At 42.0% G+C, this 15,201-nt stretch overlaps 1 protein-coding gene across 17 annotated transcripts in view; it reads right to left on the minus strand.

The window, feature by feature from the left end:
- Positions 1-15,201, minus strand: part of celf2 (cugbp, Elav-like family member 2) — a 253,216-nt gene that overhangs the window by 48,147 nt on the left and 189,868 nt on the right. For all 17 annotated transcript variants that reach the window (XM_024292722.2, XM_024292776.2, XM_024292732.2 and 14 more), the window contains 2 exons: positions 8,415-8,463; positions 4,461-4,595 (listed from right to left, as the gene is read on the minus strand). In XM_024292722.2, the coding sequence (XP_024148490.1) occupies positions 4,461-4,595; positions 8,415-8,463 (184 nt within the window). The remainder of the gene's footprint in view (positions 1-4,460; positions 4,596-8,414; positions 8,464-15,201) is intronic.

Genomic DNA, 15,201 nt, shown 5'->3' on the forward strand with positions numbered 1-15,201 from the left:
CGCCGGCAAGCTTTCACTTCACGACTGTATATGAGAACTGGACTGAGTGACCCCTCCCCCGTGGTGTCCCAAACAGGAAGTGGCTCCAACAGAGAAATAAACACATGTTATAATACCTTATTTTCATGATATTTCTTCTGTAGTTCAAACTATAAACTGACCAATCAATTAAAAGAAGGCGGAGCCTGTTGGCCCCTACGACAGTTTCAAGTGTCAGGGGTGGGGCCTTCCAACAAGTTCACCCCTGATTGGTTACCACGGAAAAGTCGACTCAGACCAACTCGGACCAATCACGGCTAACTGACGACGTCTGGTTCCAACATGGCGGCCTCCGTAGAACAAAAAAAAAAAATGCCGTCTGATTCGACTTCTTTCAGTTGGAGTTACCAGTAAAGCTACATTCACATGGCCTTAGAGCTACGGCGGTATTTATTAGACTAAACTTTACACATAATTAGACATTTCCACGCACGTATCAATCATTCAGACCCCACGAGCGCTTCTCGGCTCCAGTGTTTAGCGTGCACGTGCAACACTTTGTAACGTGCGCTTGTGGGGCCTCTGACTCTGCCTGCGGAGCAACTTTCAGCCGCCCAAGTTGGAAATGACTTTTGACAATTGGGGGCGGAGACAAAGGACTTTCTTCTGTATGTGTTAAATGTTTTTACTGTGACTATTTTAATATAGTTTACTAGTAAGAAAGATTCATAACTGGCAGCATTTTGGGGATTTTAAAAAGATTCTCAAAACATCTTTATTTCTAAAGTCTTAGTGGTTTTTTAAAGTCGGACATGCCATATCCTATAGCCATAGCCACAGCTTGAGTGGGCACATAGCTGGTTGCTGTGGGGACCCAGACCACTGAGTCCCCACCTAAGCCAGAGTGGGCAAACACAGATGGGGTCACCAATGCAGCCCAAAGGTAAACCGTATGGGGCCACATTGAAATGTTGGCTGGGACATAGATGTGTTATTGTCCCGACAGTGTTTCAGCATGGCAGGTAGGCTACAGCCTCCTCTGTAAACGTAAACTTCCTTTCTATGTGGGTTTAGAAGGCGTCATCATCCTCAAAATAGACCAATCAGAAGAAAGCCAAGGCAGCTTTTTGTCTCCGCCCCCGATTTCATGTGTGTCTGAAATGTCCGTGAGGAATGTTTGACACGCGTCTTATTTATGAGTGGAGTTTGGACTAAACGCCACGGTTTTCAATGAAACGTCAATGTAAACGTGCACATTAGCATGTTTCCGGCTAATGTTTCAAAAGTTTTGCATTAACACATCACAATGCACAGCCAATGAACGCATAATGACAATTTAATCCAGGTTGAAGTTCAACCAATCAGAGACTCAGATTTGGTAGTGAAGCATGAATGACATCTCTTTTCATTCATAGAAGTGCTAACTGTCTTAGAATCATAAGATACAACTTTTAAAATTTATTTATAATCGAGCTGCGATAGAAAAAAGCCTGGAGTGAGATTCACCAGATTTGACCTGATTTCATATTTCATCGGGTAGCGACAGAGCGGTGTGAACACCGTATCCTAAAAACACTCCCGGTGTGTATGACATCACACTCACTCGGTCCAGTTCTCATATACAGTTTTGCTGAGTCAGCGCATTTGGAGGTTTCTGCAGACGGTTCCGCCGGGATCCGGTTTGCATCAAACCTCAGCGACACACATCTGAAGTAACAAAAGCATCAGACGCCGCCTGTTCTTACGTCACATAACTTCTGCATCCAAACCAGCCAATTAGGTTTCTGCCTTTCAAAATAAAATCACAGTTAAGGTTTCCTCTTTAAGGATTTGATCATCTCGCTTTATTTCCTTCATTTAGTCGTTTTCATGTCCTGATGACTAAGAATTAAGATGAAAACTGCATTTTTTATCTTAAGACGATAAAGAGACTTTGCATTTGGTGAATGAACAGCGAGCGGCGCCTCAAAGGAACCATCAAACGGCATCTCATCTCCTCACGCCGACGGTCGGATTGAAAGCTCTCAGCCTCAAGATGGAAGTAAAGAGCTTTGGTCCGGCTCTTAAAGAGAGGCTTAACCTGAGGGTGGATGATGATGTGAGCGGGCGGAGAGGAGGTGGTGAGGAGGGGGGCGATCAGGAGAGCGAGAGAGAGAGGTGGGGGGGAGAAAAAGGGGAGAAGGAAAGAGATCTATAGAAGAAGCGTGTATTCACAGCGGCTGCAGCGCGGCTGCAGTTCATTTGAATTTGACTCTGCAGACTCTGTGCAGACCATGGAGGGGGGGGTGTGAAAGGAACAGCTGGTCGGAAAAGGACTCGGTACAATACCGGAAACGGGAGTTCCTACGGATCATGAGATGTCATTTGTTTACCACTAATGACCACAATCTCTCAGCAGTTTTTTGTAATAATCAGGCAGAAAACATGGAAGTTGAGGCTGTTTTTCCTAAATGTTGTCATAAAAGTTGTGATTGTTTCCAATAATAATTATCAACTTAATTACAATTTGCTCAAGTAGAAGTTTTTCCTCTTTATTAATAACTTAATTAATATACAATTTAATGTGACCTCACAAATAAATAATATATTCTTTCCAAAGAGTGATTTTTTTTATATTTATTTAAATGTTTGCACCAGAGCAACTGTCATTTTTGAACAATTACATGATCACAACATTCTTGGTTTTTTTTTACACACAAAACACATTATTATTATTATTATTACTATTATTATGATTAAGTTTCTTCTTTCTGTCCCTTTTCATTTTCACTAAGGACTAGAGTATTATGAAAGTCTTTTTGTGTTCTATGAAAATGAAATAAAACTAAACTAAATTATATTCATGCTTATGCTCAATTGTAACAACAAAAAAGTGAACATTTTGAAGTTTTAGTATTTTTTATTTAGTCTTAATAGAAAATGTAACTTTAACAAAAAAACGTTCTATTTATTTTGGGTGAAAAACTGTTTTATTTTAGTAGCATAGTACAGAGGTGCTGTCACTTTAACCCAATGCATTATGGGAGATGCAGTGCAAAAACCTTCATTATTTTGCTAATTTATTCCACGGTCTGACACCGGATCCCACAGGAAGCTACACCGCTAACATGAGCTCTAGATGTTGTTTTTGTTGGAATTGTGAAACTTTATAAGTGAGGATGTTAACAACTTTTGATTGGTCAGACTGATGACATGATTAAGCCTCCAAGAATGATTGGTGGAGACAGTTGGAGGGGCGGGACTTTTCCAAGAAACCAGCTAGCTGTGGCTAAATCACGGACAGTCATTCTTATCAAAAAGTATTTATTGGAATTAAATAAGCACAAAGAAAATATGTATTTCTTTCATATTCCTAACTATTCAATGTTTTATCAGGGCCTGTTTGGATGAAAACCGCCTCAAACATGTCTGAAACTTGAAACAACCAGTGTACCGGCAACAAACCTGAAAGTTCACAAATGCATCGAGCGAAAACAACGCATACCTACCAAAATAAAAGCCCTCCCAGATCTAAAACATTATACTTGTTAAATAAAACAATGGCTTAAGTCCAATCAGGCCTGTGAACATTAGATCCATTGTTTTCCAATGTTTTGTAATAATTATTCTGGATTATATGAGTTTTATGTGTTAATATTTGTGTTTTTGTTGTGTGTGTTTTTTCTTAGGGACCTGCTCTGTGAGTTAGCCGTTAGCTAGATTTGCCCGTGGACACGGCATCGGCTGTATTTGAAACTGTAGCAACTATCTCTGCAGCCTTAGAAGCCATTGTCAAGCATGGCGGTGGAAGCATCATGATGAGGGCTTTTTTTTTTTTTTATCCAATTGGTAAATCAAAGTCTAGCCTTTATTGTACTTTCTCAAATTAGATACTTTAGTTTGGTTTACATAAGTTACAAGTTTGTAAATGTAAAATAATTTCTTATTTTAGTGTTATTTATCTCTGAACTCCGCCTTCACTCAACAGCTAGGATAGGCTCCAGCAACGCTGTGACCCCTAAAGGGAATAAGTAGATTTTTTACAGATGGGACGATCAATAATTTTATTGACAAACTCCTAATAATGCTTTAAAACTGAGTCAGGTTCTTCAATTTTCTGAGAATCGCTGTTCTCGTCGTCAAGGCAACGTGGAGGTGACAGATCATTGTTGCAGCCGGATCAGTGACACTGTGGTTAAATGATCAAATCTACCTGCTGGAGGCATTCAAGATAAACCTTTAATTTTGCAGCTCAAGCTGCAGAAGTTCTCATTAAAACTCACTTTTCCTCTAAAAATGCGATAAATAATCCAGTTAGCATCGATTTCTGATCAAAAGCATTGCATCAGAGTCCTTTCCCAACCAGCCTCACTGCTGCGAGTGAAGATTTTCACTTTGAATCTTTGAACGTGAATGAACTGCAGCTGCTGGACGCCGTTCAGGCGCAAAGAAAAAGTGGCACAAAGCGCGATAAAGAGGGATGGAGTCAGAGCGACCGGTACCTCTGCTGAGTCCGTCGGGCCCCCGGAGGATCCGGCACTCCTCAATCTGTCCGAACGCAGAGAACATGACCCGGATGTCGTTCTCGTTGCACTTCTTTGACACCATGCCGATGAACAACTTCCTGTCTTCAACAGCTGCAGGAAGAGCAACAAGAAACACTCAGAACTGAACCAATAAACTAGAGATCATGTTCATTAAAACATAAATGTTGTCGAGGTTCAAATTTCAATAAAGGCTTATAGTCGAACGTGCAAAGTTACATTTGTCTGTTTGTTGTAAAGTTAAACGTGTATCTCAGTCCTCTTGTAGACACGGAAATGTAAAAAAATGTGTCAGATTCACAGACTTTTTCTCTTTGATATTTTCTCATTTTTGTCTCCTCTAAGTTCCAGTTTAGTTTAGCTTAACCCAAGAAAATTACTGGACATATTTTTCTACTTTTGATTCATGATATTTAACTGAAAGTAATTAGAGACAGTTTGGATACCATTTATAGACATTCTTGAGATGGATAAGAGACAGGTTACAGACAAGTCAGAGACAGATTGGAGATACTTTGGAGACAGGTTTGAGACAGGAAAAAGTTACAGGCAAATTACTGACAAGTTGCAAACAGACTGGAGACAGATTGGAGAAGGTTTGGAGACAGATTAAAGAAAGGGTACAGATACTGTAGATTACAGACAAGTCAGAGACAGTTTTAAGACAGGTTTGAGACAAGTGAGATAAAGTTTGGAGATAGGTTGAAGACAGATTTGAGAAAGATTACAGACAGATTACAAAGATTCTTAAGATAGGTAAGAGAGGGGTTACAGACAATTCAAAGACAGCTTGAAGACAGGTTGGAGACAGGTTGGAGACAGGTTAGAGAAATGATACAGATAGATTACAGACATGTTTAAGATAGGTAAGAGACATGTTAGAAAGTTTAAAGACAGGTTTGAGACAAGTCAGAAAAAGTATGGAGACAGGTTGAAGACAGATTAGAGAAAAGTTAGACATTTTTGAGACAGGTTAGAGACCATTTGGAGACAGGTTGGAGACATCTGTCAAATGTCAGTTATTAATTTTTTTTGTCCTATTGATACACTCTTTTCTAAAAGCTTCTCCTATTTTAGAGTGATTAACGAACTTGAAGAGGTACATCAATGTTTGATATTGGATCAACGCACAAATATCTGAGACATCGGAGTTTGTTGAAAGTGCGATGGTGCATTCAGGGTCATTTATTTAAGCAGTAATCTGCCAGTACCAGTTTGGTGCTGATGATTTTAGACACACAAAGAAACTCATTTCTCAATCCTTGATATTAGATAGTGAACCGGCATCCTGGCTGAGATTGGCCAAATAAAGGAAAAACATGTCAAGCAGAGAAGAAAAGTGGGATTTGGAGCGTTTGGATCATCAGTCTGATCAACGTCTCGCCGGGACTCTCCCAAATGACCCAATCCCTCCGTCTCAGGTGCAATCTCCAGGAAGAGGCAGCAGAAAGGCTCGTCCGCTTCCCTCGGCGGGCGTGCGGGGTTAACTTTGAACTNGGGGGGGGGGGGGGGGGGGTACGTGCTCTTTACCCCCACGTTCTATGTAATGCTAATCCAATTCATTTTTAATGAGGAAACTGTCAGCTCTTACCGCGAGGCGAAAGAGATAAGCGGTCGGTTGCACTCTGGAAAATCAATAGTGCACTTGTTTATTTTGCTGTTTGGATTGTTTGTGTGTTAAGAAAAAAATGGGGGGATACGCAACCGAGATAAGAGTCGTCTCCGAAAGCTGTAACTCCTCTGTACACAGAGCGAGCATCACTCCAGAGGATGATTACCACACGTCTAACAGCAATGTAATTAATTTACTCTGCGTCTGCGGAGGGAAGGGGGGGGTATCGCTGCAATTGACTGTTTCTGTTTTTCGGCAGGCGGTCGGGCGATAAGGTTCATAAAGGCCGCTTTGCATTCTGGGAGGAACTAGGAGAGTTTGAAGAACCCCCCCCCCAAATGAGGATGACAACGGCTTAAAGAGGAGCAGAAATATCCTCTCTGTTACTGTACGCCACTAAACTAATAAAGCTCTGAGGAGCCATTCGTCACCGTTAAAGCAAATCTGGCTCTATTGAAGGCCGTTACTGTTAAGTGGATGGATGCGTGTCGCGCCGCCCGCTCCATATTTCAGCGTCCCGGCTCCTTTATTAAGTTCCACCGTCCCTCCCTGACAGTTATGTCTCAGAACGTCACATTTGGCTGTATTTCAGTGGAGCGGATGATGGCTTTTTATAAGGACTCCTGCGCTGCCCTCCAGGATGCTGTCATTTAACCGCCTCCCCCTCTGCTCCCGCCGAGCACTTCATCGCCAGCCGCCGCCTCGTCGGGCAGGAGCCCCTGCGGAAACCCCTCCAAACAACAACAACTTTTGATTCCCCCCTCAAATCCACCGTTTGATTCGTCCATTTCCACATTCTGCTCAATTACTCGGCTTTAAGGGTCGGCTCCTCCGCATTTTCCCACTTAGTCATCCAAATAATTCAAGTTTAATTTGCCAAAAGTATCAGTTATCTGCCAGTGATCTCTCTGTTTTTGCAGGACGGGCCAAATTGAGGTCCTCTGATTATCCATCCAGAACATCTGCTCCCGTTCCTGGTCATTACACTCGTCTGAAGGTGGTTCCACATCCTTTGCTGCACATAAAAGGAAACTCTGGCGACTTTCAGGAACCAGAAAGAAAATACTTTGGTGTCTTTGGGAGCAGCTTTTCATTTAAAAGTCGGGTTTTTACCTCCAGACAAAAGAAAAAAAGGGTCTGGAGAGACGTCAGTATTCGAGCATCAGATGTTATTGCTGAAGACCAAATGAGGCGTCGTCAGTGTTTGTGCGTAAACAGGAAATAAAGGGAACAAAAAAAACTAAACGAACAAAAGTTGAAGACTTTTGGCACAGCAGGATGAGATCTGTGGAGTATCGAGTTTGTGGTGAATCAAATGCATTTAGCTTTGAGTTTTATTCGCAATATGGACGCCGCCATGTTGGAACCATCAGTAACCAGCGATTGTGGGTCAATGCTTCTATGGCAACCACTCTGGCCAATCAGGAGTGTTGGAAGTCGAAACCACTGCCATTGAAAGTGAGCTACACAAAATCAGCCAAACGTTTTGAACATCGGACGTAGGGGGCAGCAGGCTCCGCCCACTATTTTTCTTAAGGCATCTGATCGATCAGTTTATAAGTTAAATCGTTGTTTTTCCAGCATTTAAAACGCCAGTGTTTTGTTTTTGCAAAAGATTATAGTAAAAAAAATCTACGTAAACAACACTAATGTTTGATACAAGAGAAAAGTTCTCATTTATGTGATGATAACAGAATTGGCGACAACAACGATGCATCAAAGTGTCATAAAGTTTGAGTACGACCAGAAAATTCCTGTTTAGTCATAACCAAAAAACCTTCTTTTAAAAACTGTTAGCCATCAACTGTAGAAGGGATTTCGTTTCTCCCAGAATGCAAAGGAAGGTCCATCTCATTCCTCTGGTTCATTAACAGGAAGTAATGACAGAAGTGTCACTGAAACAAGCGAAGAACTTCCTGTAAAGTGTTTTGTCCGCCGGCGTCCTCAGAAAGTACTGGAAATCAATCCAGAGCTGGATCTCCAGCTTGGAAAAAGAGACATTTCAGGATGGACTGCTTGTTTTTTGTTTTTTTGTCGAACAGATGCATTAAAGTGTGTGTGTGTGTACAGTGAAGTCCACGTGTGTTTGAGCGCGCGGCCGCGGGGGAGGGACGCCGGTTCAGCATGAGGCTAAAACGATTCAACTTCCTCTGACCTCCAACTGGAAGAGTCTAAATAATTCATCCCGCATACGAGAGAATACAAGAAGAAACACCAGAATTCCTCCTCTCAGCAGCAGCAGGCGCTCAGAGACGGACGTTAGCGAGACCATGCGTGTGCTAGTGGGCGGAGCCACTCACCGTTGGATTTCTCGCTGTCTGCAGGCTTCATCTGAATAGGGTGGTGCATCTGTGGAGGAAAGACAGAAGAACATCAGCACGTTTTGCTTCACAAGTTTTGAAGTATTGCAATAATATAAGAATTAACTGTTTTTGATTGTTTATTTATGAGAACAAAACATCACAAATAAGAATGTTTACTTTCATTTAGGAGATCGGCTGTTTTTCTCTTTTTTTCATCTTTGAAATGAACGACTAGAGAAACTTTTGATCTGTTTTTTTTTTTCATCTCTAGAGTTCAGCTTAGAAAGAGGTGGAACATCGAAAGAAGATATTTAGGAAGATAAAAGACATTAAGCTAAAGAAGAACGGTGATGAACATTGATTCAATAAGAGAAAAAAGAACATCTTAAAATATTCCTAAAACAAGCCAACAGTTGATCTGTAGTGAAGTCCATGCATCTGTTTACGACCCCTTTTTGAGAGACAAAGGCAAAACATCACAAACTAAATGCACATCCAAATATATTTGGAGAATTGACTTGATTGTTGTCTTTCTATGCCTGAGAAAAGACTAGAGCTGTTCAGGATTATTAACTAGAAATCAATCAGTGTGTTCCTTAGACCCAAACCACCACTTTCTTCAGAAACCAGCAGGAGTTTTTTCAACAACCCTAAACCTGTTACCAGGAGTTCAGGGGCCTCAGGAGTTTTTAGAGCTAATGAGGAGGAAGTAGGAGGCTCCCACTCGAGTGCTAGAGGAGGGAGGCGTCGACTGAGGGCTACGAAACATGGTTCATTTAGCACAAACATCTGCAACTCTTACTCACCAAACAGGGAATAATACTCGCAATTGGCGAGTGGCGAGTGTTAATCTCAGAGCATACACAGATTATTTCCTAGAAACTAAATACCCTGATCTGGCATGTTCTAATTGGCGGGACACACCTGAACCAGGTAGTCGGTCATGACTAAGGTTTGGATATCAAAGACGTTTAGACAAAAAGAAACACTTTTTTTTCCAGCTGAGAAACTGTTGGAGTGAGAAATATAACAAAATATGTGTCCAAAGTCGATAGTTCTCTGCATGTGAGCAGTTTGAAAATGTCCGGTGAGCTGTGGTGGACGACCTGCTCAGCAGTCATCTCTCATGTCCTTTCACCAAACTACCAAAAATACAGGAAGCCAGGGTTTTTTAGTCTTCATTCACTCAGGAGCACACCTCCTCCAACTGGTTAATGGGAACACAGCGGTGTCCCAGGTCAGCTGAAAGAGACAATCTGTCCGGGTCGACCCTGAGGCCTGTTTCCACTGAGATATGACCAAAAGACTTCCACCGGGAAGCATCCCTGAAGGCATTCTGACCACATGTCCTCACCGCCTCCTGGTTTATCCTTCTGTTAGACGCCTAAAAAAGCCTTCAGAATCAGGAGAGTCTGTGTAACCTACAGAGAAACGTAACCAAATCCATAATTTCTGATGTTTTTCTGAGCCATCAGATTGACTTCCTTGTGGCTACGCTAATTACCTCAAAGATTTTTTGAAGGTGGGAGTGCAGCGACATCCCACAGAACCACAGAGGTGCACATGTTCAGGTGACTCTTCCTCCCTCAACCACTTATTTGCTTTTTGAGCCGTTTGAATCCGGGCTTTGTCGCTTTGGAAAACGCCACCAGGGAGGAGAAAAATCAATTGGAGGAAGAAGCAGCTCCTTCAGTATGTGCAGGTATTCAGCTGAGGAGAAGTACAACGGTGTTTCCAATCAATCCAACATGCCGGTCTTCCAAAGGCGGGGGCGGGCCGACCCCCACACTCCAACTTCACACAGAAAGACTCCAGCTGAACCGAAACTTTGTGTGGTCTCAAAGTTACAACCAAAATGACCTGTAGCTTAGAGACGGTTGGAGTAAACGGTTTCCTGAGTCTCGCTCAGGAATTCATCAACACAAAACTCAACTAAAAAGGCTTCAGAGTCAAACTGTGAACAAAAAACCTAAAAATTATTTTCTCCAAAAATGTATTTAAATCTGACCAAAGACTTGTGATTTCAGGACTTAATTGAGACTTTATATTAGAATGTGGAGTCTAATTTCAGATGGACCACAATCCCCTTTGTTAAAGATCCTCCTGTTTGGTCACCAAAAGTGTACCCATTGACTTGATAATAAAATCCCAGACCTGACCTGGACCTGTGAAGAGTTGAAGATCTGCAGTAAAGGAATTAATAGTAGACTAAAGATTTATGAGTTTACTTTGAAATACATGAGGTTGGCTACTTGAGTTAGATCTTAACTACTTTATATTTGTTGAGATTTGACTTTAGCCTCTAAAACATAATATTTAACCTGTATCCAGGGACTTGGTGTTTGACTAGGATTTGCTTCTCACAGACTTTCAAACCTAATTTGGACTTGTAATCTCAGACTTTAGATCTTTTTTTGGACTTGAACTTTTAATCAACGAATTAAGATCTGACTTGTACTTGTGATCAAAGACTTCAAATTTAACTTAAACTTGCGAGCAAAAACTTTAGATCAATTTGGACTTGTTTTAGATCTGACTTGGTCTTAGTTTAGATTTGAATTGGACTTGTGATCAAATAGTTTAGATCTGACTTGCACTTTTTTCAAGGTCTGACTTGTACTTGTGACCAAAGACTTTAGATCTGACTTAGACTTGTGATCACAGGTTTTAGTTCTAACTTGTACTTGTGATCAAAGACTACATCTGACTCGGACTTGTAACCAGACTTTAGATCTCACTTGGACTTGATTGAGATCTAAATCAGACTTGCTTCTCCAAGACTTTAAATCAAACCTGGATTTATGATAAAAGACTTGAGATTTGACTTGGACTTGCTTTAGATCAGACTTGGACTTGATTCTCAAAGACTTGGTTTAGATTTGACTTGAAGTAGTGATCACTTTATTTCTGACTGGAATTTGTGATGAAAGGCTTTAGATCTGACAAGAAATTGTTTCTTTAAGTTTGTTAGATCTAACTTGGACTTGTTTTAGATCTGACTTGGACTTGTTTTAGATCTGACTTGGACTTGTTTTAAATCTTATGTGTACTTGTTTATGATCTGACCTGGAATTGCTTTAGATCTGACTTGGACTTGGGATCAAAGACTTTGCATCACAATTCAGATATTTGCTTTGATGACTTCAGTTCTGGAAATTAACTTGTCACTTCAAGTCAGAGACTTTATATTTGACCTGGACATGTGAACGTTGAAACTTTATTTAAACTTTGGAAACAAGTGTCACTCTTGTTACTTAATCTTGTTGCTTAAACCTGATTTTTGTTATGTTTTTCAAGAAAACTAAAAAAGTTCATCATCTTTTTTTGTGAATCTTTTTGAAACGTTACATTTTGATGTATTTAAGTCTTTGATTTTCCAGAAGTAAGTACAGCTTTTCTTGGCCTAAATCGTAAACATCTGTCTTTAGATTGTTCTGCAGCGCGAGGACAGAAAAGGATGCAGAGATTTCTCCGGGAGGCTGATGCATCTGCGGCTCATTCTGATGCAACACATGCCTTCCTAATTCAAACATCTGATATCCAGATAAAGACAGACCCGTCTTTTGAAGCCGCTGTTCGTCTCTCTTGTGTCTGACGCTTAAATGGAGGTGAGTGATGGATGCGTGCTTAAGGTGTTGGGTCTGCTTTTATGAAAAAAAGACGAAAACACTTGGCGAGTCGAGAGGGCTTTGTCACCGCTCTCAGCCGCCTCCAAACTCTCCTCCTTTGTCCCCTTTTATTCCCTCCATCTCTCTTTCTTTTATGGGAGATTATGTGGCTGTTTGATCTGCGGAGAGACGAATGACAGTGATTCTCCAAATCTAGCCCGGTATCAATCACACTCGGAGTCAAATACCAGCTGCGAGTGTGTACGAGGGAGTCTGTGCGAGAGCGTGCGCTCCCGTCTCACCCATTACACCCCTGGGCTCAGTCAGGCGGTGACAGAGGGCTTTGATCTTCCAATTCTATCACACACCTTTATCCAGACTCTCCCCTCGTCTTGCTCTTTTTCTTATCACCTTTAGTCGGGTTTTTTCTCTCTCTTCTCACAGTTGATCAGTTCCAACACCCGCCTGAAGGGGGCAGTCACAGGAGATGAATGAAGGGAGAGGAACAGAGGATTTAAATGGGGAAACAATAAACGAGGAAACAGGGCGAGGGAAATGGGGCGGACAGGAATAGTCTGCGGCGCTCCGGGCGCCAGCGTCCGTACAGTATCACTGACACAAGGACAGATGCGGAGACGCCACGGTGGGGACGCCGCTGCGGCTTCGGCGGCGTGGGTTGAAGTCACATCAAACGGAGGAAAGTCGTGTCAAAGCGAACCTGGAAGCCACATCGAGTCGGTTTGTGTTAATCCATTTCAAAGAGTGTCCTCTGAAGGCAAAAACAAAAACAACAAAAGGCCTGACAGCATCCAGCGCCGCCGCCGCCGCCGTTCACTCCTGAAACACGCCGCTGCCACACAGTCCTCCCACTCACAAAAAATACTGTCTGCCTTTCAGGCATCTCCTCCTCAGGTCTGTCTACCCACAAGGCCCGGCGGGCAGCGGCGCTGTCGACATGTTTGATCTTGGCAGGCTCCCGCCGAGACCGGCAGAGCACAAACTCTCCTCCAGTATCCCACGATTCCTCGGTGCCGATTCTTCCTGCCTGGCAGGCCGCGGTCTGCCGTTCATTATGCGCTCAGCGGGAACCCGGCTGCACACACAGAAAGCACGAAAAAAATTCTACTTCCTGTTTACCTGCCCTAAAAGCCTCCTCTAAAGAACGAGGCTTTGGTAAACAACCATCGGTAATCACATGACTTACAAACAAAAAGCTTTCAGGGCGGCTAACAAACGGAGATTGTTTGATTACAAACGCAGGAAAAGTTGGTCCGAGCTGCGAGTGTCATCATTTGTTCTTGTATCTTCAGAGCTCTTAAACAGCTTTATTACACAGATATGCTGCTTTCTCTGGAAGTTGATTATGATTGCATTTCCATATTCATGCGCGACCTGAAAGGCCCCCTCCTCACGGTGCTAATAACGAGAACAACAGCTGCTCAGCAATGACGGAGAGGCCATTAATTATTACTCACCTGCTATAAATAGCTGCTCCCGTAATTACTGGACTGCAGTGATTGTACTCTGGAGTCAGCTTTGTGTATCAATAAACAACAAATATCTCAAGGCTCCTCCTCTTGTTACAGTAAAACTGAATGTTTGTCAGAAGTGGGCGGAGCCTTGTTTTCATTGAGTGGTCCAGTACGATTGGTCTGGTAAAGAGTTATATGGTACGGACCAGTTAATTCACTAGCTTAGGTACGGGTCGGTACTGTTCAATGGGTCCATAGCGTTCCCAAACCAAATCAGACAATACCGGACCGCTCAGTGGAAACGAGGCTCTAGTTTCTGTGAAATGTTGCAATACTTTATTTGACAATAATGGCATCGAGTTCAAACTATTTTTATTATTTACTAAGACAACAATCACAAATACAAATGCCACAGCGCGATGGGGAGGTAGCGGCACAGGGCGGTCACGGGGCGGTGGTGCCAGATCGCCGGCCAACAACAGCTCTAATTGGACGCGCTATCAGACAGCGGCCGACCGGTACTCAAACTTCGGTAGAAAAATAAGTCCGGTGTTATAAAATGAAAACAAAGACCTGATCGCGATTGAAAATGTATGGAGATTTGACAAACTGAAGGCATAGGTAAGCCGTGATATAGTGAGTAAACACTGTACTGCGGTAAACACGATGAACCTCCGTAGTCACATAGTCAGGCATTATGATAGAATGGAGCTAAAGGCTAACCCAAAACAGGATGTCAAATGCTATTGCACGAGCTAATATCGTCAAATTCCGTTCACACGATAAAAAATAAAGTCTGTCTTTAATTTTACGAGTAAAGACATTTGCCTTCTTGGTATGTCGGAGTAAGAAGTCTTTATATAGAAGTATTGGAACCCCGTTGTGATGTACCATCTTGACAACACATTACTAACAGTATTCAAACAAAGTTTTTCTAAGTCATACTTGAAAAAAAACATTGTGATTTATCGCCTGTGTTTTATTTTTGCAATGTATTGGGATATTGTATGCGACACATTAAAGTGATATAGTATCGCGACATTATATTGTAGTACTGTACTGCGACACAGTATTGTGATATAGTATCACAATACACTATCGCGATACAATATTGCAATAAAGTATCGCAATATTGTATTGTGACACTGCATTGCGACACAGTATCGTGATACAGTATCACGATATGATATTGCGACACAGTATTGTGATATAGTATTGCGATACAATATTGCGATACTAGGTCAAAATACTAGATTGTTATACAGTATTGCAATACACTATTGTGATACTATATCACCATATTGTGATATAGTATTGTGACACGATATCATGATACTATATCAGGATACTGTGTCAAAATACCATATTGCAGTACTGTATTGCGATACAGTGTAGTGATATTGTATCTCAATACTGTATTTCGTTACCGTATCACAACAGTATCGTACAGCGTCACGATCACGTCACAGTATCGTGATTTCGCCAGATTCTAGCCAAAACATGGCGCTAATGAAACCAGGTGAGTGAAATCTTACAGCAGAGTGCAGCCATGATGGATTTCATGACCTTCCAGTCAAAGGACCCCCCCCCCTCCCCCCGTAAGGTGTCTGTCTGTCAGACCGGCTGATAAAATGTCAGCCGCTCGCTGCTCTCTTTCCCTTGTTTTGATCTCATCGTGTTCAGAAAATCCCAGCAGGATGACCT

Source organism: Oryzias melastigma, linkage group LG23 (genome assembly GCF_002922805.2).
Source record: "Oryzias melastigma strain HK-1 linkage group LG23, ASM292280v2, whole genome shotgun sequence".
NCBI lineage: Eukaryota > Metazoa > Chordata > Actinopteri > Beloniformes > Adrianichthyidae > Oryzias > Oryzias melastigma.